The sequence below is a fragment of the Heterocephalus glaber genome, unplaced genomic scaffold, assembly GCF_053883595.1.
Source record: "Heterocephalus glaber isolate CG9 unplaced genomic scaffold, H.glaber_assembly_v1.0 deba00001503, whole genome shotgun sequence".
Classification (NCBI taxonomy): Eukaryota; Metazoa; Chordata; class Mammalia; order Rodentia; family Bathyergidae; genus Heterocephalus; species Heterocephalus glaber.
Genome location: NW_028258323.1, coordinates 2,890,028 through 2,913,050, shown reverse-complemented (window position 1 = coordinate 2,913,050; position 23,023 = coordinate 2,890,028). Strand labels below are relative to the sequence as shown.

Genomic DNA, 23,023 nt, shown 5'->3' with positions numbered 1-23,023 from the left:
AAAAAGAAGGAAAGGTATTAACAACAACCCTGTAATGCATTGTATATAATCAGATTGTCACATTGTCCCCTAAATATTTTTTATAACTGTGTCTTTTTCAGTCTAGGAAGCAATGAAAGTTCATTGGTTGGTTATGTCTGTTTAAACTTTGAATCTAAAATTGTATCTTCTCCCTTGCCACTTTTCTCTCATTAAATTGGTCTTTTTGTGGGGCTGACCAGTTTAGAAAATAAAAATGCTGGATGCTCAGTTAATTTGGATTTCAGATAAACAATGAATCATCTTTTACTGTAATATGCCCTATAATTATACTAAAAGATGAATTGTTGTTCTTCTGAAATTCAGATGTAACTGGGCATCCTATATGTTATCTGGTAACTCTACATTTTGGAAATTCAAGCCGGTTGTATTATAGAGTAGCTACACTTTTGGATTTGTTTATTTTCCACTGATTTGATTCTGTTAAACATATCTTACAGCAATATTTCATTTTTTGATATTTCATATTTTACCACAGTAAGAGAGCCATACCTTGTGCCCCAGTTAGTGACTAGATGAAGGTGGTGATTACCAAGTCTCTGGTTAAAAGCACTTTTTTCCTTCTTTTATTTTGTTTGTTTGTTTCGCAGTGTTAGGGATTGAACCCACGGGCTCCTGTATGCTAGCAAGCACTCTATCCTGGAGCCACATCCCCAGCCCCTCCGCTTGAGTCATTTGTGGGAAAACGGAGACCAGGTGAGTGTTCCCCATCACTTTTTGTGCAATGATTTTAACATTCTTCAGTGATTACTTCCTGAATCAATTACACTGAGGCTTGTGAGATTCTTTTAATTTTATCATTCCTTCGCATTATTAGTTGCTATTCATCAGTGAAGAGTTCTGTTTCTTTTATTTTCTCTCTCTCACAATATCACTGTATACTAATGTAGCTTAAAAATTTAACTTGCTATAATTCATTACCACCATTACACTTTTTGTTGCTTGTTCTTTTGCTCTCCTATTATTTATTTATTTAGTACATGTTTGTAGTTCATGCAGTTCACAATCTTCTTGGGCAGTGCTTACATGTACATACCACAGCCTGTTTCTTAAAAAAGAAATCCCCTTCCCCTTCTCTCTCCCTCTCTCTCTCCTCCTCCAATCCCTCATCCCATTTTTCATTCTTGTTAACATTGTTAATCTTAGCTCATGTTATGGCATATGATGTTTACATTAACTGAGGTTATTAGGTGCCTGTACATGGCGTATCTTTATTCTACTTGTTTCCCCTTCTCCTCCTCACTCTCGAACTTGTTCCCTTGGACCACTTCCCTATTGCAAGACATCCATCTCCTTGTCCCTTTCTATCCATCCTTTACTATTCTCTTTGTTTGCACTTTGGCTCACTCAAATGAGAGATGTCATATGGTATTTAAGCTGTGTATCTGGTTTATTTCACTCAACGTTATAGTATCCAGGTGCATCCATTTTCCTACAAATGTCTCAAATTTGGCATTCTTTATAGCAGAGTAGCATTCTGTTATATGTAGATAACACATTTGGTTTATCCAATCATCTGTTGATAGGTATACAGGCTGCTTCCAGGATTTAGCTATTCCGAATTGTGCTGGTATAAGCATTGGTATCCAAGTATCTCTGCAGTATGATATTGTAAGATCTTTGGGGATGATATCTAACAGGCGGATAGCTAGACTGTATGGAATTTTTAATTTCAGATCTTTGAGAAATTTCCATCATGGTTATACTAGTTTACATTCCCACTAACAATGAAGAAGGGGTCCCTTTCACCACAGCCACGACAGCATTTGTTATTGTTTGATTTCCTAGAGATTGCCATTATTTCTGGAGTACAGTGGAATCTTAGTGTTGTATTAATTTGCATCTCTAATGGCCAGAGATGTTGAGCACTTTTTCATATACTTGTTGACCATTTGTATTTCCTCCTCTGTGAAGTGTCTGTTTCTCTTGCCCATTTCTCGACTGGGTCTTTAATTTTAGATGACTTGACTTTTTTGAGTTCTTTGTATATTCTAGTCCTCTGCTGAGGGGTAGCTGATAAAAAATTTTTCCTATTCTGTAGGTTGTCTCTTCACTCCACTGGTTGATTCGTTTGCTGTACAGAAGTTTTTAATCTGATATAATCCCATTTGTCGATTCTTGGTGTTATTTCTTGGGCAATTGAGGTTCTGTTTAGAAAATCCTTTCCCAAACCCATGTCTTCCTATGTCTGACCTATTTTATCTTCCATTATATTAATTTTTCTGTTTTCATGTTTAGATCTTTGAATCAATTTGATTTTAAATTAGTATATGATGAGAGATGTGGATCCAGTGTTAATCTTCTGCAAAGAGATAATCAGTTTTCCCAGCACCACTTGTCAATTAGGGTATCTTTCCTCCAACATATGTTTTTGGCCCTTTGTTGAGGATCAAATAACTGAATGTGTCTGGAGAAGTTTCTGTATCCTCAATTCTATTCCACTGATCCATGTATCTGTTTTCGTTCCAGTACCATGCCATTTTTTATCATTATTGCTTTATAGTATAGCTTGAAGTTAGGTATTACTTTGCCTCCTGCTTTCCTCTTGTTTCCCAAAATTGCTTTTGCTGTTCTGAGTCTCTTGTGGCTCCATATGAATTTTAAGATTGTTTTTCCTGGATATGTAAAGTATACTGTTGGTATTTTGATTGGGACTGCACTGAATCTGTATAACAGTTTTGGGAGTATGGCCATTTGACAATATTGGTTCTGCCTATCCAGGAGCAGGGGACAACTTTCCATTTTCTGATGTCCTCTTTAATCTCTTTTTTTCCAGAGTACTATAGTTTTCTTTGCAGGAGTCATTCATGTCCTTGGTTAGGTTAATTTCTAGGTATTTCATTTTTCTTGTAGCTACTGTGAATTATATTGGTTTCATAATTTCCTTCTCATCCCCTTTATTATTGGTGTACACAAATGCTAATGGATTTTTATGTGTTGATCTTGTATCTTGCTACATTGCTGAAGTTGGTTATTAATTCTAAGAGTTTTTTGGTGTCTTCTATGTAGAGTATCATGTCATCTTCAAATAATGATAATTTAAATTCTCCCTTTGCTATATGTATCCCTTTTATTTCTTTCTCTTGCCTAATTGCTCTGGCTAATGTTTCAAGTACTATGTTGAACAGCAGAGGTGATAATGGACATCCTTGTCTTGTCCCTGATTTTAAGGTGAAAACTCTTAGTTTTTCTCAATTTATCATGATGCTGGCTATTGGTATGTCATAGATAGATTTTAGCATATTCAGGATGGACCTTCTATACCTGTTTTTTTCAGGTTTTTTTAAATTACAAAGGGGTGTTGGATTTTGTCTAAAGGCCTTTCTGCATCTATTGATATGATCATATGGTTTTTGACCTTGCTTCTGTTTATGTGATGCATTACATTTATTGACTTACATATGCTGAACCATCCTTGCATTGCTGGGATGAAACCTACTTGGTCATGATGTATGATCTTTTTGATAATATGCTGCATTCTATTTGCTACTATCTTGTTGATGATTTTTTGGATCCATGTTCATTTAGGAGATTGGCCAACAATTTTCTCTTTTAGCTGGTCATTATCCAGTTTTGGAATTAGGGTTATGCTGGTGTCTTAGCTACTTTTCTCATTGCTGAGACAAAATACCCAGCACCCAAAGTTAAAGTAGGAAAGGTTTATTGTAGCTCAGTTTGTACAGGTTTCAGTTCATAGTTGGCTGGCTCCAAGGCAGGATGACATGGCAGAGGGGCATTACAGAGAAGAAACAGTTCATGGCAGGCAAAGGGCAGTGAGGTAGCAAGCAGCAAAGTAACAAAGCAGCAAAGCAGCAGCAGGAGCAGCCTTTCTCTCCCTTTTATCCCTCAAAGCCTACCTGCCATTTGGATGGTGCCACACATACCCAGAGTGTGCATTCCCATTATCCACATGCCGAACTATGCCAAACCAATCAGTAGACCAATTTAGTAACCACACACCGTTAATCCCAGCATCACACACTTAATCTCAGCACCACACACTCTAGATCCAGCCACCTCTAAAAAGCCCCACCTATGACTTCATGAGGCTTTTGGGGGACATCTAGACACAAGCCATAATAACTGGCTTCCATAAATGAATTTAGGAGCACTCTCTCCCTTCCAATTTCTTTGATGAGCTTGAGGAGTATTAGTGATATAACATCCTTAAATGTTTTGTAGAATTCAGCAGAGTATCCATCAGGTCCTGGGCTTTTATTTTTAATTGGTAAATTATTTATTACTGTGCAATTTCATTGCTTGTTATTGGGTTGTTAAGCATAGTTGTCTTCTTGAGTTACTTTTGGTAGTTTGTATGTGTCTAGGAATCTGTCCATTTCTTCAAAATTTGCAAATTTGTTGGAATATAATTTTGCCAAGTAGTTACTATCTTCTGGATTTTCATAGTGCCTGTTGTGATTTCATCTTTTTCATTTCTAATTGCATTGATGTGAACCTTTTCTCTCTTTCTCTTGGTGAGGCTGGCAAGGGACTTCTCTGTTTTATTTATTCTTTCAAAGAATCAGCTCTTTGATTCATTGATTTTTAAACTTTTATTTAGTCCCGATTTCACTATTTCCATTCTCATCTTTATAATTTCCCTTATTAATTTCAGTTTGGGGCTGGTTTACTGTTGTTTCTCAGTTATCTTAAGATTTCTCATAAGATTGTCTATTTGAGTTTGCTGTATTTTTCTAATGTGAGCATTGATTGTGATGAATTTTCCTCTTATAACTGCTTCCAAACCCAGAGGATTTGGTAAGTTGTACTGTCCTTATCATAAACTTCCAGAAATTTTAAAATTTCTTCTGTGACCCATTAGTAGTTTAGGAGTATGTTGTTCACTTTCCAGGAGCTTTTCCCCTTTCCAAATTTTCTTCTATTATTGATTTCTATTTTCATTGCACAGAGGTCTGATAGTATGCATGAAGTAATTTCAGTTCTTTTATATTTACTTAAGCAGGCTTTGTGGACTAGTGTGTGACCTATTTTGGAAAAAGTACCACGTGCTGCTGAAAAGAATGTATACTCTGCTGTAGTGGGGTGGAATACTGTGTGTATATCTATTAAGTCCCTATATTCAATGGTGTGGTTCAGCTCTCATATTTCTTTATTGGTTTTTGTTTAGTTGATTTATCTCTTTGTGAAAGTGGGGTGTTAAAATCCCCTACTATGATTGTGTTAGTGTTTATTTGACATTTTAATTTCAAATGTTTTTGTTTTATGAAGATAGATGCTCCAGTATTCAGTGCATACATGTTTATCAGTGTTATCTCTTCTTGTTGGTTTATTTCCATAATTATTATATAGTGACCTCCTTTGCCTCTTCTGATCATTTTTACCTTGAAGTTACCATGACTGATATTAGAATTTCTTTCCCCTCTTGTTTTCAGAGACCTGATATGTTTCAGAGACCTGCTTGTTTTCAGAGACCATGATATGTTGTTTTCCATCCTTTAGGTTTCAGTCTATGAGTATCATTTTGGATTACATCAGTTTCTTGAATGCAACAAATTGTTGGATTTTGCTTTTTGACCCAGTCTGCCAATTTATGCCTTTTATTTGGAGAGTTGAGACCATTAACATTGAGGATAGTGCTGAGATATGTCGCTTATTTATTATCATTGTCTTTTCTATCTGTTAGTGTATCCTTTGTTTTTCTTTTCCTGACTTTTTTGGTGCTGTTTATCCATTGAGCTCACTAGTTTCTTCTTTTTTTTAAAGCTGTTTCCATTTTGTTATTTCTTTCAAGAATATTTTTAAGTATTTTCTTCATAGCTGGTTTAGAACTCATATGTTTTGAGCTGATCTTTTTTTTTTTTTTTTTGAAATACCTTGTTTTTCCATCTATTTTGAAGGATAGTATAAGTTAATCTGGCTAAGAGGCTGGGGATTTAGCTCAGTGGTGCCACTGCCTGCCTCGCAAGCTCAAGGTCCTGGGTTCTATCCCCGGTACCAAAAAAAAAAAATTAATCTGGGTTGGAAGTTATTTGCTTTTAGGGCTTTAAATACTTCACTCCAAGCTCTTCTGGCCTTTAGCGTTTGTGTTGAGAAGTCTCCCATGATTCTAATTGGTTTACCTTTATATGTGATATTTTGTTTTTCTCTGGCTGCTTTAAAAATTGTTTTGTTTTGCTGGATATCCAGTAATTTAATAAGGATAGGCCTTGGTGAACTTCTTTTATCATCATATTTATTTGGTATTCTATAAGTGTTGCTTACTTGTATTTTAAACTTTTTTCTTACATTTGGGAAATTTTCTTCTATGATTTCTGTGAACATGTTAGTAAATCCATCTGTGCTATCTTCTAGTTTTTCCTCTAAATCCACTTAGGTTTAGATTCATCTTATTGTGGTCTAGTAACTGCTGGATAGTCTTCTCTTGTTCTCTTATTTTCTTTTTGGCTTCCTTGAGCTCTTTATCATAATTCATATTTTGTCCTCAACATCAAACATTGTGCCTTCACATTGGTCACTTTTGCAATGTATGAATTTTATACTGTTTTTTATTTCAAGTATTTCTACCTGCCTGACATCTTTTCCAGATTCCATATCCTTGTTTAATCTATCATTCAAATTTTGAAAAACTATGGAACACTTCATGAATTGGCTTGTCATCCTTGCACAGGGGCCATGCTAATCTTCTCTGTATTTTTTGAATTTTAGTGTATGTGCTGTTGAAGTGAGCACTTTATTGCTTTTTCATTGGCCCACTTTTGGCCTATGGAAGCCCTCTTCAAGACCGGTCTTTAGTCCAGTGGAGATGTCCCTACTTTTCTTTGAATGCTTGCTTTCATTCTATCATAAAAAGATGTCCCAGACTCTTTTGTACCCTTCTCATCCCAGAACAGGAGTTAGCCTTTTTTTCTCATGAACCTGTCCGGCTGTCCATTTACTGCCTCCCTGCTGGAAATCCATGGCCTCTGGGTGCCTTGTATTCTGGAGCAGGACCTCGTAAACAAACACTGGAGTGAGCCTTGTCAATAGAGGGCACTGGAGGGACACTGTAGAAGCCCTTTCAGCCTGCTCATGCCTCCTCCCTCTTCTTGGTCCTAAAAGAAGGTTGCCTGCATTGCACCCACATCCATTGGCTTTCATGTTTCCTGCTCGCTCTTTAGCTTGTTTCCTGTTCAGCAGTCCTGCCTCACGGTATCCTGCTTGTCGGCCTGTAGAAAGTGTCCTGTTTGCCAACTTCAGCCCACCAGCTGTGGGCCCAGCCCTGACCCAGAATAACACAGGAAACTACTCTGCCATTCCCTGGGCTACAGCTGCACCCTTTCCAGGGAAGCATGAATCCCAGTTTTGAGAAGAAGGCCCCTTTGTGCAAACTGTTCCTTATTTGGGTACTTTGAACCCTATGGCATCATCAAAGTTGTCTTTTATTCTCTCTCATCAACCCCATTTCTAGCTGATAATGCTTTATATTTAAGTTTCCCTCCTCAATTACCGTTGTGTTTTCTGTCTGCTTAATGAACTCGATAGATAGAGAAGTGGTGTGGAGATGGTGTTTGAATCATATGACAGTTCAAAGATGAGATTTCAGGTTTAACTTAGTCACAGCCTTGGATTTATACACAGTGTGGAGCTACTGGACAGTGGGAAATGGGATGCCTATTCTACGGCACGTGGGGACAACACAGTTAAGCTGTCACCTGTGGTTGACTGTGAAGACATGCCACCTGAAGCAGTGTATTGGGAGCCCAGGGGGGCCGCTGCACTTGACCAATGGTGTCTAGAGGGACGATGGTGGTGGCCATCTCTCCTAGTCAGAAGAGTCTTCCTGGTATCACCCATGTAACTCACACTTGTGTTGGTGTAATATTTTCATAATTTTCATTTAAATTTGGATCCGTGGTCTATTTAGAGGTTATTTGGATGTATGGTCTAAATTACAAATGAAATTTTGTCTTTGTCCAGATGGTTACCTACCTCATTTATTAAAAAGTGCATCCTTCCCAAGTGCTCTTAGATGACACCTTTATTGTCCAGTGATTTCCACATATACTTGGAAGTAATTCTGGATGTACTGCTCCCTTCTGCAGGTCTGTCTATTCATGTGCCAGTACCACAATGTTTTTATTAGAGAGTTTTTATTTCTAGTGGTTTTGATATTCATTAGGGCTAGTCCTGCCTTATTTCTGGCTTTTAAAAAAATTTTTCCTTCATACTCTTGAATGCTTATTTTTCCACATGAACTTGAGAATTGGCTTGTATAGCTTCAGGGAATGTTTACTTTTTAATTGGAATAATATTACATGTATATATTACTTGAAGAAGACCTGGCATCTTTATGGTGTTGAATAGTCTCACACAAAAACAAATGCTAACTTTCTATTTGTTCAAGGTTTTTTTTTGGCTTACAAGAATGTTTTATAGTTTTCCTAGTACAGTTTTTGTACATGTCCTATCAAGTATTTCATTTTTTTGTTTCAATATTAAGGACATATATCTCCAAATAGTTTCAGCTTTTAGTGTTTTAGGTAAATTTTACATGATAGCACCTTACTCAACTTAGTGTTTGTTATCTTCACTATTGATTCTGTTTGCCAAATATAATACTATATAATTTACATGTAATTTAATTATTTCTCAAGCCTTATGAATCTAAAAGTTTATTATCTTATTATCAGTTTCTATCTATAATATGGTACTAAAATAGTGAAAAATAGAGGACATTCTTGCTTGATCTTCATGGGAATGATTCTAATGTTTCTCTGTTAAGTATGAGGCTGATTTGGGGCCCAAAGTATAAAATATTTCACTATGTTAAGGATTCCCATTTTTTCCCCATTCCATTAGGAATGAATGTTGAAGTTTGTCACAGGCTATGTTACATTTTGAAATTTCCACACAAGATTACTGATTTACTGAGGTTTGACTTATACTTTTTCTACTTTATGGTGATATGAAAATGATACAGATTATGATGGAACTCATGGTTTGAATTTGGATCTCTTCTGGTGACTGTTATAGGTAATACAATACTTTCTCCTGAGGCCTGAGGCTGGGCAGTGGCAGGAGCCACAGCAACCAGTCAGTGATGTGGTCAGAAGGGATCAACTGACTCTGCAGTGCACTGCATTGCTAAGTTGTGATGTTTGGTATTAGGTATATCGAATGCATTTTGACTTAACAATAGTTTCAATTTACAGTGGATTTGTCTGAATGCAACTCTGTCATAAGTCACAGAGCATGTGTATTTCATTTTCAAAGAAAATCATCCAAGTTTTGTAGGTTTTTCATTTAATTTGGATAGAACTGTGCAAAGTAGTCTTTATTGACCTTTAATATGTCCTAAGTTTCATTGGTAATTTTCTTGTTTTATAAAAAATTTTTTCTACCCTTTTTCTTCATTAGATTGGTTAGTGGTTTATCTATTTTGTTGTTGATCTTGTTTCCTTCCATTTTACTTTTCTTTACTTTATAGCTCTTTTCTAATTTTTAAGATGGAAACTTAATTTATTTACTTTCATTCTTTTACTTTGTTGTTGTAGGAACTTAAGGTTATAAGTTTTCCTTTGGTCACATGTTTAACTGTATTCATATTTTTGTTATTTCTTCTGTGAACATTCACAATTTAACTTTTTTTGTCCTTTTACCCCAAGGGAAAATAGAGAATTCTAAAATTTCTTAAAGGGATATTTAGAAAAAGTAGAAGAGCAAGACATGGGATTGAAGATTGTTCCACTTCAATCTTCCAGAAAGTTTAAGTTTACATGAAATTGAGTATTTTATCACCTGAGACATTTAAATATTTTCTATTACAAGAGGACTATTTGTTTCTTTTCTGAGGGTGATAAGAACAGTTATAGGACCTACCCAAGTCTTCACCAAGGGCAAGAAACCAACAAGTTTACTGAACAAGATACCGGGCAGTGGTGAGAAACAATAAAATGGATTTGTGATTGCATCTAAGTTTTCACCAGTTTTTGTAATAGCTTTGTTAAAATTAGAAAAAGCCACTCCCTCTGGAGAATCCTGAGTGGCTAGAAGAGCTCTAGTTGAATACCAACTCCCACTTGACGCTTGTTTCATCCGCTGAGAACTTCCACTCAACCAGAAACTGTACACTGGATCCTGCAGACACTATCTGCTCTCTACTAAGTGCAGCCTGTTGATTACCATGCTAATACTTTTTCTCATTGCAACACTATTGTGCTTTGGGTAATTTCTCCTAACTGGGATAAAATACCTGACACCTGCAACTTAAAGGAGGAGAGGTTTATTTTGGTTCACACTTTCACAAGTTTCAGTCCATGGTAGACAGGCTCAAATGCAGAAATGGCAAGGCAGAGGGGCCTGGCAGAGGAAAGCTGTTCACATCATGGTGGGCAGGAAGTGGAGAGAGAAGGAAGAATATACTCTTCCAGGTCATACCTGCAGTGATGCCTCCAACCAGACCCCACCTTCTACCAGCACAGTGAGATCTGAATGGATCTCTGGATTAATCCACTGATGAGCACAGTGCCCCATGATCCAGTCGCCTTGCAAAAGCCCTGCCTCAGAGGACAGAGGCCTTTGAAAGACACCCCACATTTAAACTATAACATATGAGAGACCAAAAGAGAAACACAATTGGCACCACCAAACTCTTCATTCCCGTCCAGATTTAAGGTTTATTCACACCAACAAAATAATCACAACAAAATATACACTAGTTTAAAAAAAAAGATTATAGTGACATAAAATGTTATAGTTTCTCTTATAAGTGTGTAAAAGTATTTTGTTTGCCTCTACATACATTTCTATTCATAAAAGAATAAGAAACATTAAAATTCAGTGATGGCTTACTTTTCTGCTATGGAAAAAACACAGACAAAATGCTAAAGCTTTTAGGCTACAAGGCTGTTACCACAAAGCAACAAATTAATGATTGAAAACATTAATTTCCAAAGCCACATACATACACATTCACCTGCTAAATAAGCATTTCATATTCTTTCTTGATTCTCTATAATGCCTTTTTTTCCTTTTACTAAAAGCAAAGTAAGAAACTATATTTTCTTTTCTCTTTTTAATTGGCCTCAGAAGACACACTATCTAATTCATGAGAAACACGAATTTTCAGGTGTTCATCTTCCTCCTTACTCTTGGGGTCTTCATGGCTGGGGAACTCCTGGCTGTGGAGTTCCTGGCTGGCTCTGGCACCTTCCTGACTGTCGATCACATCAGAGTGCTCACTGCTGTCGTTGCGGGCCTTCCGCTTGTGCTCTCTGGACTGCTCTTGGCTGTGGGTCTCCACACTTGGGTCATCCAGCTGACTGGACTCATGACTGTCCTTGCCACGGCTGTCCCAGTCAGAGGGCATGTTCAGGCGGTGAGCAACGAGGACGGCCTTTTGTGCATCACTGGACTCCTGGCTTTCCACATTCGAGGTGAGGTCCTTGTCTGTAGCAGCAGGGTACTGAATAAAACGGAAGAAGCATCACATGAACAGCTAGCAATGGAGACATTACACTTCTTTTTTGATCTCTAACTTTCAGGGCAAATAATATTGAATACTGTCTAAATTTGGCTGAGGAAAAAAATAGTGTCAGCATGTACAGTACTTTGTGCTTTACTAATATCCCATTCATATAAGCTATCTGGTTTAGCATGTACATCACTTTTATATGTAATGAAAACTATGAAATAGGTCTCATTATCTCTAATTTACATAAAGAGAAAATAAATTAAAAGTTAAAATGTAAAGTGGATGGAAAATGGCAAGACTGGGTAGAATCCAGATCCTTTGCCTCTAGGTTCAGGATAGTTTGTGACTCTATAAATCCTCTTACGTATTTAGCTTCAAAACATGATTATTATAGTTTGCAAATAACTGTTTTCTCAAACTCTTTTCTTTTTTTTCTATGAAATTGTAAGTATAATGCTTTAGAGTCAGGGCTTAGAAAAATAAAATTCTGTTTGAGACACAAAATTAGGAAGAAATTATGTGGACTTAAACAAAAACAAGTAGAATAAGCTTTTGTATTAGGTAGCCATTAAGTAGATTGTTAATAAATGCCTATCTAGTTGCTGAATGACAGATGAATATGAAGGCCAGTTTCCTAGAATTAAGCTCTAGTCATAACCCCTAGGTATGTTTGTTAAGGGATTTACCTGGGGGTCAGAAATGTGGAACTTCTTGGACCTTGACCTCAGTCCATAAGCTAGACTGTCGCCTCGGCCATCATATGTTTCTACAGTGGGAACAATGGGAGTGAAAACTGGGGTTTCGGGACCATTAGTGGGAGCATCAGTGACCACTTCATCAGATTCATCAGAATGGTCAGATTCATCGGAATGGTGAGAATCATCAGGATGATCGTCATCATCCACGTCAACGGAGTCCTGGTCTCCATCATCTTCATCATCTACATCATCCATGTGGTCGTGGCTTTCATTGGAGTTGCTTGGGAGGGTCTAATGATCAGAATGGCTACAAATTAGTGCCTGGGACTTTATTTTCCCTCATCTTTTATACTGTATTAGGCTTTTACTTTCTTTTTTTAATTCAGTTTCAGAATCTTTGCATTCACAGTATAATCCAAGGCTTTTCAGAGCTGATGCAAGGATCTTCTAATTTCCCTTTTACACAGGGATAAATGAAATAACACCTTGAAATAATCTTGGTTTCCAATAAAAAATCACTTTCATAGATATTTTCAAGTCAAATACATAACATTCATATGGACAGTATTGTTTTTCTTTGTACATACCACACATTATTCAGTTTAGTAAGTTTAATGATAGATACAAATACACGCTTGTGAGATTGATTTTTCTATTTGAAATGAAAATCCTGAAGATATCAGAACATACATATTGTATTGTGTGTACTAAAACCTATAAACATTTCCCTATATTATTATAAGTAAGCAAAAGGTGACTGGTAGGCATATGTGTATACAGTGCAGCTCAAATTACTCCTTTTTTTTTTTTTTGGTACCAGGGATCGAACTCAGGTCCTTCCACTTGTGAGGCAGGCAGCGGAACCACTGAGCTAAATCCCCGGCCCTCAAACTTCTCCATTGAAGTAACCAATTAAGTTTCACTAAACTTCAAGCCAGCAAATATAATGGGTCATTTATCTAATTTTCCTTATTAGACATACATAGCAAAATTGATTCTTAAAGAAAATAAATTTATCTCTTTGCTCAACAAATATATTATTGGTCCTAATATAAAGAATACTTACTAAATTATTGTTAGGACCAAAAACACTCCGGGGTCAAAATTTTGACTTTTGTAGGATTAATGATATGCTTATAAGATATTAGATGTTTTGAAAATACGTTAAATGAATTGCAAGAGGCTTAATGTTTTGAATAGCAGGCATTAGTCAACATTAACTACAACACTAAGCTTATCCAAACAAGCCTTGTATTTCTGGCATTTAGTAAGTACATGTTTTAGACTGACAATTTGCTGGAAAACTCGCTAATGGAATTCATCAGAAGAGAACCCAAGCAGTGGCTTTCTCCGGGTCTCTCATGATGGGTCTTTGAATTAAAGTAAGTACTTACCTCTTGTTTCAAGTCATCAGTTTCTTCAGAGGAAACAGAGTTCTGGAAAAAGAAGGACATCATTAGTGTACATCATACATACCGAGTTTTGGTTCAAAAGTGTGTCTTTTAAATCCAAAGCTGGCATTATTTTTTAAGCCATTGGTGGACAGCTTAATAAGGGAGAAGCTCTCATGGCAGATCTACTGGTGTCCTCAACACACTTACCAAGAGGGGAAGAATCCATGACACCAGTCAGCTTGCATGGTAGCTGTCTATCATGGTAGTTGGAAAGAAATCTGAAAATACCTGTGGTGCTAGAAGATTCTGCTTCTGGGATGGGTCAGGCTTTAACCATGAGGACACAGCTTCAGGGAGTTTGTTGTAGAGCTATAGAAAAAACAATCACATATTTGTCACTTTTAAGAAAAAAACAGGAATCTCAAAGTTATAAGCTGGAAAAAGAAGTATATTTTGCCAACCCTGCTGCAGAAGCACAATAGGTCAGAATTTTAGAAACTCTTTTATCATTTATTTTTTTCTTGAAGTTTCATTTACTGAATTCTTAATACCGCTTACCGTGGAGCAGGAATTCTTTTGAGGTATTTTACAGATATTAGTTCTATCCCTCAATGGGAGAGGTATCAGTATTTCTCCAGCTTACCAATCGGAAAACATAGCCTCAATGTACTTAATTGTTGACAAGTGACACAGGCAGGGTTCAAACCTGGGCACCCTGGCTCTCACCTCAGATTCTCACCCTGCTTCCTGTTCTACTTTTGCTAGCTGAAATTTCCTCTCAGTAAAGCCCCCCTAACACATCTTTTCCTTTCCACCGAACAAAGAGAAACTTTAGGGTAGTGCTGTCTAATGTGGTATCCTTAGCCACGTGTAGCTATTTAAATGTAAGTTAATTAAAATTAAAACAAAATAAAACAAAAACATCAAGTGCCTCAGCAGCACTGGTCATATTGTGGGTACTCCAATGGCACATCTGTCTAGTGGCTGTCATACTGGACAGTGAGAAATACAGTATCAACATCATGGCACACAAGTTCTTTGCATGATGGTACTGAAGATGTAAACACAGTGGCCTTTGCTTTAGTAGGTTAGTGCTCTGGAAAATACTAACAATGTGCTCACACAAAGACGTGGAAATTACTCTGAACAAATGTCATCTGGTAGGTAACTGTCCAGGCCAATCATGTCCCAGCCCAGTTGCTGAGCATGGGAACCCTAGCAGTTTCACACAGTCCCCTCCATAGCTGCCTGGGAGGGACACAGAGGGTGGATGAGCAGAAGTGACACCTAGCTGTCTCTCCTGGCTGGTTTTCAATGGAGCACATGGAACACTAGATACAGGCTCATGAAGACAGTGTTTTAGGTTAAACTTATAATTTAAAAGTAAGATGAAGAAAATATGGATTAGCAAAATGAACAGAATGAAACATTTTTAGGAACTCTAACAGAGCACAGCTCATCAGGTGGGTATCCTTCTAGAAATTCCCATATTTCCTACTGCTCTAAATCTCTGGCACTCTAGAAGAGTGAGCTTTGAACTCTTCATATGTCTCCCATTAGCACTGAATGACCTTACTGTCATGGCTGCATGTGTAAAAGTATAAATAAAAAGCAAAATAAAGGATAGATAATGGGAAGTAGGGAGATAGCTCTTTCTCAAAGGGGGAGGGGACCAGGAGATGGAGGGAGGGGAAGGGGATGGAAAAAGGAATTAAGATGTGTTATGTGCAAGTTCCAACTCCACGCAAGGAATGTAAACATTATGCAGTGCCAACATGCACAAAGAAAAACAAAAGAAAAGGATCAAGACATAGGTGGAGGGGGAGGGAAAGAAGGGAAAGGGGATGAAAAGGGAATTAAGATGTGTTATGTCCATGTACCAACTCCACGCAAGGAAACATTTTTCTATTGCAAACATGGACTGATAAAAATACATAAAAAATGCATCCTTGCCATACTTTATTCCACTTAAGCTGCACTCATTCTTGCCTCTACTATGGTTCCTATCTTCTTGAGAATGTTCCTTTCTCTGGCTTGTTATTGTGATTCACCACCTGTGTTCCAAATCAATTGGAAAACAGACACACGCCCACACCCACGCACACACCAGACACACACAGGTCACACACTTGCTCACAGAATACCTCTCCTGCTGTTTCATTAAGCAACTCGTGACCCTAGGCAACTCTAGACTGGCCTTTATTCTGCTTCTCTGGAATCAAACTCTGTGTGGCTCTTTTGTCTAAGCTCTAGGGACAAGGCTCATTTGTTTTGTGGTTGGCCTGGTTTCATGTATTGTGGAGGGGCAGGTACATCTATGGTGCTGCTCGAATAATTGTAATAAAGAATTTGATTTGGTCTTTTGCTTGGTTAGGAAAATGTGATCTCAAGTCAGCTGATAAGCACAATAGATGCAAACAGCATAGACTTTCTTTTCACAAGGGCTTTTTAGCAAATATCTTAGGCGATATTGTGAGCATTATGGTCATACAAGCCATTCTGATCAACAGCTGAGGTATATTTTAAACTCAGCTTTTCTCTAAATACATCAGAGGATGGAATTTTTTGCTTCTAGAATAGCATGTTGATTCATGAAAAGAAACAGTCACAAATTCATACAACTTATTTTATGTAAGTGACAGTGGTCTAGGACATTATTTTATTATATTAAAAGGCCTAAGTTGGGCTCAGTGGTACACACCTATAATGCCAGCATTTTGGGAGGCTGAGGCAGGAGGACTGCACGTTTGAGCCCACCCTGGGCAAGAGACTTAACAAGACCCTGTCTCAAAATTTAAAAAACCACAAAAGATCTGGGTATGTAGCTCAATGTAAATGGCCTGGATTCAATCCTCAGTCATACACACACACACACACACACACACACACACACACACACACAGAATTTAGCTTTAAGAGAGTGTATTTATCAAAAACTAAACTGTATTTGGTACTATCATAGATCTATAGCAGGCAGTCAGTAAATACTTAGAAATTAACAGTCCTGATTGTGAAAGATAATTAAAATTACAGTAGATTTTATAGCACCTTTAGCAATAGATGCATAAATAATTTTAACTGTCTAGTGAATTTAAGAGATGCTTACCGGCTTTTCCTCAGAGCTGCCAGAATCAGCCTGATTAACCTTTGAAACAGAAAAGATGAAGAAAAATTGCAATGTGAATGTGTTCCCCACACATAAGTCATGTATTTTCCAGAATTTTCTTTACAATTCAGCTGTACTCACTGGGAGGGAGTAGGTGATGCCTATAAGGCAAAAGCAAATCACGGCAATCCTCATGGCGGTGACTTCCTGAAAAATATTTGTAAGGAACACTTGTCATCCTCAGAGGTTAAAACATGCCTTTTGTATGCACTGCATCCGAAGAGAATCACAAGTAACGTACGTTCTATGGAATCATTTCTACTTCTTAGAGGAAACTTTTCTTTTTAACATTTTGGTCTTTCAAGTTAATATTTGTATTGCCACTCCTCCTTCCATCTTTGTTAGCAAAGGAGATGGGAATTTTATAAGTCTATATTTACTGACTCTGAAATTTAGAAGTCCCAGTATTATCTGATATCACTAGCTGTCCTAAAAACAAGTCAACAGTGATTTAATAATTAAAATAACAAACTTGTACGAGGGTTCTTATTTTCAGGGAAGAAAAACACATAGATAAAATTAAACTATGAAAGAAATTTGTCTTCTTCCTTTTGCCAACATACATTTCAAACAGGATTTTTATCTAAAATTAGGATGATTATACTTAGGTGAAATGAAGCTATCTTGGAAGTTATTTAAGCAGGGTACTGTAGGAATTTTAAATGGAAAAGAGAACATTGAGAACAGTCTATAGCTTTTCTCTTTGTGATAATGAGCCTATGCAGTGTCATACATTTTATCAGCTAAATCCAGAAGTAAGATACTGTATTCAGAAAGTGTTTTTTCCCCTTAAACATGAGATAAATTACAGCATTCAAAAAATAACATTATTATTGGCTTATATTACCATGAGAGAGCCTTTCAATTGCCTCCACAATCATATAGACATTTAAAATGATGCAGGAACAATCGTTTCAAAGCAATGTAGAATTTTACCTTTTTCTGATCAGAAGCAGTAGTTTTAGTTCTTTAGAACCCAGTGGAAGTATTTTTAAGTTTTATATTTGTCTGGATTTCAAAATACCTAGGAACCTGTGATCCAGAAGACCTGTGCTGCATCTGACCAGCTTATTCACGACTAGCACAATTCAAGTCTAATAGCTCTACAGTGGAAGTTATTTTCTTTACAGCTTAGACCGCCGCATGAGAACCAGCTGAGTGTGTCAGCGACAAGTCAGCCAAGGGCGGGCTTACCTTTGCTGATGTCTGGCTGAGAAGGCTGCAGCTACCCAGGATTTGGTGCCAGAGGATGCTTTCCTCCTGCTTCCTCTTGCTGCTGCTGACAGCCCAGGCCTGCCGGAATTTAAATGCTGCTCCAGATGCCCTCCACCAGCACAGGGAGGCGGGACACAGTCATGAGGTTTCTGCCATGCCCTGCCCACCTGCTCCCACACTTCCCTCTCTGGTTTTGTGGTTGAAAAGAAAAAACAACCTCAAATGTGCCCCCTCCTCCAGTCAAAACATTACTTATGCACAGTATCATTAACTAGATTTTCATTGAGGAGATTGGCATTCAGCATCCTGGAAGAGCATTTAGAGGCTCCATAAGAAACAAGAAGAAAGGAGCTTATCGTTCTTACCAAGATTTCAGTTGTATCTTATGATTAGGAGAAAATTATTATTTTTTTTGGTACTGGGGATGGAACTCAGGATCTTGTGCTTTTGAGGCAGGTGGTGGAACCACTGAGCTAAATCCCCAGCCCCGGAGAAAATTATTAATGTAAAGCAACCCTAAACACAATTAAATAGGATGAATTTTTTCCATTCAAGTTGAGAGCAAGGTCATATCTACAGCTACATCCACCTCAATGATTATATTAATTGAAGACTAGAAGGCTATTGTTCAGGCACACAATGAGTTCAGAAACCTCCCTTTCTCTTTGACTGCTTAATAGCTCAGTTTTGTGATTCCAAGTCTGTAACAGCTTTCCCTTTAGACAAATGGCATTAGTGACCTTGGGATTCCCATTCCTGGCTGTTCAGGTGGCATTCCAGTGACCTTTCAAAGACAGAAATCTTCCTGGCACTGTTTCAGTTGTTTGGAGGTGATGAATCACAGACCTATACATGTAAACTGTGCAACTGTAGAAAGCAGGAGAATGGTAGTTTACTCTAGAAGCTGCAGAGGCAGAAAGTGGTTTCTAACTAAGATCAGGATGCCTGCTGGAGGGCAAAGCTTCTGGAATTTGATGGTGGCTTTCAGTCCCACTCTCACTAATGACCTGTGTGACCTTGGGCAAATCATGTCACCTGCCTGCACTTATTTCCTCATCTGTAAAATGCATATACTTTTACTCAGCTCACAAAGGTTGTTGAGAAGCTTATCCAGCAAACAATATATACTTGGCATTGGGGTTGGAGATTTAGCTCAGTGGTTCCACCTCCTGCCTCAAAAGCACAAGGTTCTGAGTTCTATCCCTGGTACCAAAAAAAAAAAAAAAACCTGGAGATTTGGCTCAGTGGTTCCGCTGCCTGCCTCACAAGCATAAGGTCCTGAGTTCGATCTCCAGTACCAAAATATATATATATTTGGAATATTCAGTATTAGATACAAATACCCTAAATAGTTTAAGGACCATATGTGTGTGTTAATTGTTGCTGAAGTTTTTAGCAGGAGCAGATGATCATGATTTGTTATGTCTTTAAATAGAATAGGTTATTATGAGGAGAGGAGATGTAATTGTGTATATTAAAGAGTAATTCGCACCTCTAAAGGAGCAGACTCTATTTTTGACTTGTCTTTTTCTAGTTTTTCTCCAAGGATATATACATTTGGCTATTCATTGAGAAAAAAAGTTAATGCCTACAAAAGAAACCCTGTACTAAATATTTAAAAGGTATATAAATGAGAGAAAAATTACAGGGGAAGTCTGAATATCAGAGCAGAATTCAGGGGTTGCAGAATTCTGGGACCATTTTAAATATTTAATTTTACCTTAAGATTATTTACTTTCTTCATTTACCTTTTTTCAGCTGTGAAATGTATATCACGCTATTTATTTACCTTTTGTAAGACTTGTGAATTAAGATTAAAGATAATTGGTCCTACTATTACACTAGTTCTAAGGTGTCAGTTTTATTTGCCAAATATTGCTTTTAGTGTAAATACAGAGTAAATGATTCTCTACATTGTTGGTAGTATATTTAATTATAGGTTTTATGAATATTGGGTGGGGGGAATTTGTCTCTCTTTTGAGTTGCACATATTCTAAATGAATTGATATTATTGATTTGTAGGTTATTAGCACACACTGTATTAAAATAGAAACTATTTCTCTAAAATTTAAAACACAGAGGTTGTAAAGTTAACAAAGCTGACTTCTGCCTTTAAAACCTTTCTTTTTCCTTTAAACATATTACCACATAAGCTTGTCATGTTTTTAATTTAGTGGAGGGAAGCCCACAAGGTCTAAAAAGAAGATTTCCACAGGATTCATGTCGTTTACCCTGTGCCCACGGGAATGACTCAGTGTGAAATTAGAGTTTTGGGAGTCGACCTCGCTGGAGCCCAGGGATCTTGTGAACCACGATCCTTCAAGGAACTCTTCTGGTCATAGCTCCGAAGTGCCACATGGTGGCAGCACTTCTGAAAGGGATTTCAGACAATCTAAATCTGGACATTTTCTGATTCCAGTAGGGTACAACATCTATGTATTTAACTACAAAAGGCTCAACAGGGCTGTGGAATCCTCCATTTCTTGGAATTCCAGGTGAGGAAGTATTTCCCAAGAATGACCCGCTACGCAATCAGGGACAGAGACCAAGACCACCAAAGTATTCTTGCTCTGCTCTGTCGATGCCCTCAGCAATCCAGGGCGATGCTATTGTCTCCTTCACAGCTTCCTACACTCATTCAAAAGGTTACAAACACAGAGGTCTCACTCGGAGTCCAGCCTCGTCAATTCATGGTTAAGGAATGTGTCTCAAGCACTTCAGAGTTGAGAAGATGAAGTGCTCTGTAAGGGCGGCACTTCTGCAAAGGGAGGACAAGATAGTGTGTCCTTCTGACCGTGGGGAAGGCTCTGGCTCCTTGCTTTTTGTATTCGAATATGCTGCTGACATCTTTTCTGAGTACGATTTTCCAATTGTCAGAACCCATGTGTTCAACAATTTAAACCAGAGGTACTCTTGCGTCATGATTAGGCTAATGGTTGGTTGCTAGAATGAAAAAGCCAAAATGTCCGAATTCCTTATAAATCTTGAATATGAGAATACTTTCATCGTTAAACTGGTATGCGAGGAGTGATTTGTGATCTTAAAACACGGACACCATAAAGAGACATATGGAAACATAAAAACAATATTTAAAATTTCCACATAAGAAAACTTAGTGTCCAAATGTGACTTAAATTTTTGGACAACTCTATTATATTTATTTTTAGTTTATTTGGACATTTCAAATTATATTCTACTTAGTAAGATGTAACTATTTCAACTTTATAAATAATTTTTCCTCAGATTTACAGCTCAGGTATGCCTCTGATTACCTTGGCAACACCACTACTAACCTGTCATAGAGAAGTTGTGAATTAAGCTAATCAGAAACTAAATGTGATATTCATTAGGGAAAGTCTCAGGAAAGGTCTTATTGATCAGAGGGAAGGAACAAAGGTAGAGGATCAGAGGGAGCTAGGTCAAGTTCAGGGATGAAGTTAGAACATTTCAGAAATGCAAAAAAGAAATATCATTGGACCTTTTATCCTATTGCTCAATAATGTAGACAGCACCATTCAGCTCCTGAAAAAGTGATCTTATCATTTACAAACACTGATTTCCACTTAAATGAAAAAAAAATTCACTTTAGACCCAAAGAATTGCTACAGAATAAATAAGCACAGCTATTCCTTGTTTAACCATCAAGTTATGCACCTGGAATTAGGTTGTTAACTGAATTGGTCGCTAAATTAGAAGTGTATGTATATAATATGTACCTCACAATAGTCAGAACAAAGAGATGGTCAAAGGAAACTTCAACTTGATGGCTTTGCTTTTATTTACATAACTCTTACATGCAGTACTGTAATGTATAACAGAACATAAAACTACAGTACTGTAAAGTAAAATCTATACAGTACTGTATAAACAAGGTGTACTGTACAAGAAAAAGATATTGAGGCTCTGTAAACAAGATGAACAGAACTGTACAAAAAAGAAAGTCTGAGCCGTGGGCCATAAACCCAGTCATTAAATAGGTAGGCCATTAACCAAGGAATAGCTGTACTCAATAAATTATTAGTTACCCACTCAGTTCTCCATCTATAACAATAATTTCTGTCCATATAGTTTTGCTTATGAATACAATGTATAGATGCTATGCTTGAATCTGTAATAATAGCCTATGTATTTATATCTAATGTTTCCCAGTACTCAAGATTCTATTCTTTTCTCCCTTCTTTTTTTGCTGGGGATTGAGCCTAGAGTCTCATGCAATACACAAGGTACACATCTAGCACCAGCATTAAAAAAGAATTAAAGCATTATTACTATCTCTGAGAGTACTCCAACACTCTTTAAATGATAAAGTCTTTAAAATGGGCTTAAAATGTTAATTTTTAAAAAAATGACACCATATGAAAATCAACTAAGAAATTTAAAACTTATGTTGCCAGTGATATTAAGCCATTGAGTTTCTGGGCTAAGCAGGAAACTATGGGGTGTTGACAGAAAAGGTATGTAGTAGAGACCCTGTGTCTGCTTTGGAGCTGCAGAGCATTATGGGATTGGGCTCAGTTAGGAAGTCCCCCTTCCATGCTACAGCCATCACAGCGGCATTGAACTCTACCCTTGTAACAACCAGGGGAATAATATAGAGAGAGGCCTATAATCAAAGAGGGAGGTAGGAGCTGCAGAAAAATAACAACAGAAAATATAGCAACTGTAGACCTTGTTTTTACTGAAAGAACATTTTGTGGAAGTAAGTTACAACAACGAGGATTTTGCAGAATGTCTTTGAGGGAAAAGAAACATTCTTTGAAATTAATTCATGAGGATTGTTATTGAAAATTTTTGTTAGAGGATCCATTATAAAGTTGAAATGAAAAGGGGACAATTGGGCTTGGAATGTAGTTAGTGGTAGAGCACTTACCTAGATGAGTGAGTCCATACCACCGAAAAAGGTGACCATTTTAGTGCAGAACAGAAAAGACAATCAAAAGAAAAAAGGCAAAAACTAGGAAATACATAGCTAAATTGAACATTTTACTAGCCATACTTGGCTAAGATGTTTTGGTTGTTTGCCAATTTTTAGCAAGGAATAATTTACATTAATATCCCTATCCCATGGCATAACATTTATGTTTTAAAAATATATAAA

The 23,023-nt window shown here is 37.2% G+C and overlaps 1 protein-coding gene and 1 non-coding gene across 2 annotated transcripts; both read right to left on the bottom strand.

The window, feature by feature from the left end:
* Positions 1-6,622: 6,622 nt before the first annotated feature.
* LOC147825473 (U6 spliceosomal RNA) lies at positions 6,623-6,729 on the bottom strand. Its single transcript, XR_015440753.1, has one exon. It is a non-coding gene; the product is annotated as a U6 spliceosomal RNA (small nuclear RNA).
* Positions 6,730-10,631: 3,902 nt separating this feature from the next.
* Spp1 (secreted phosphoprotein 1) lies at positions 10,632-18,167 on the bottom strand. The gene is made up of 7 exons (XM_004870558.4): positions 17,905-18,167; positions 16,792-16,857; positions 16,651-16,689; positions 13,833-13,913; positions 13,545-13,586; positions 12,139-12,441; positions 10,632-11,443 (listed from the first exon to the last, which is right to left on the bottom strand). The coding sequence occupies exons 2-7, from the start codon at positions 16,843-16,845 to the stop codon at positions 11,054-11,056; spliced, it is 909 nt and encodes a 302-aa protein (XP_004870615.1). The 5' UTR covers positions 16,846-16,857; positions 17,905-18,167; the 3' UTR covers positions 10,632-11,053.
* Positions 18,168-23,023: the final 4,856 nt, after the last annotated feature.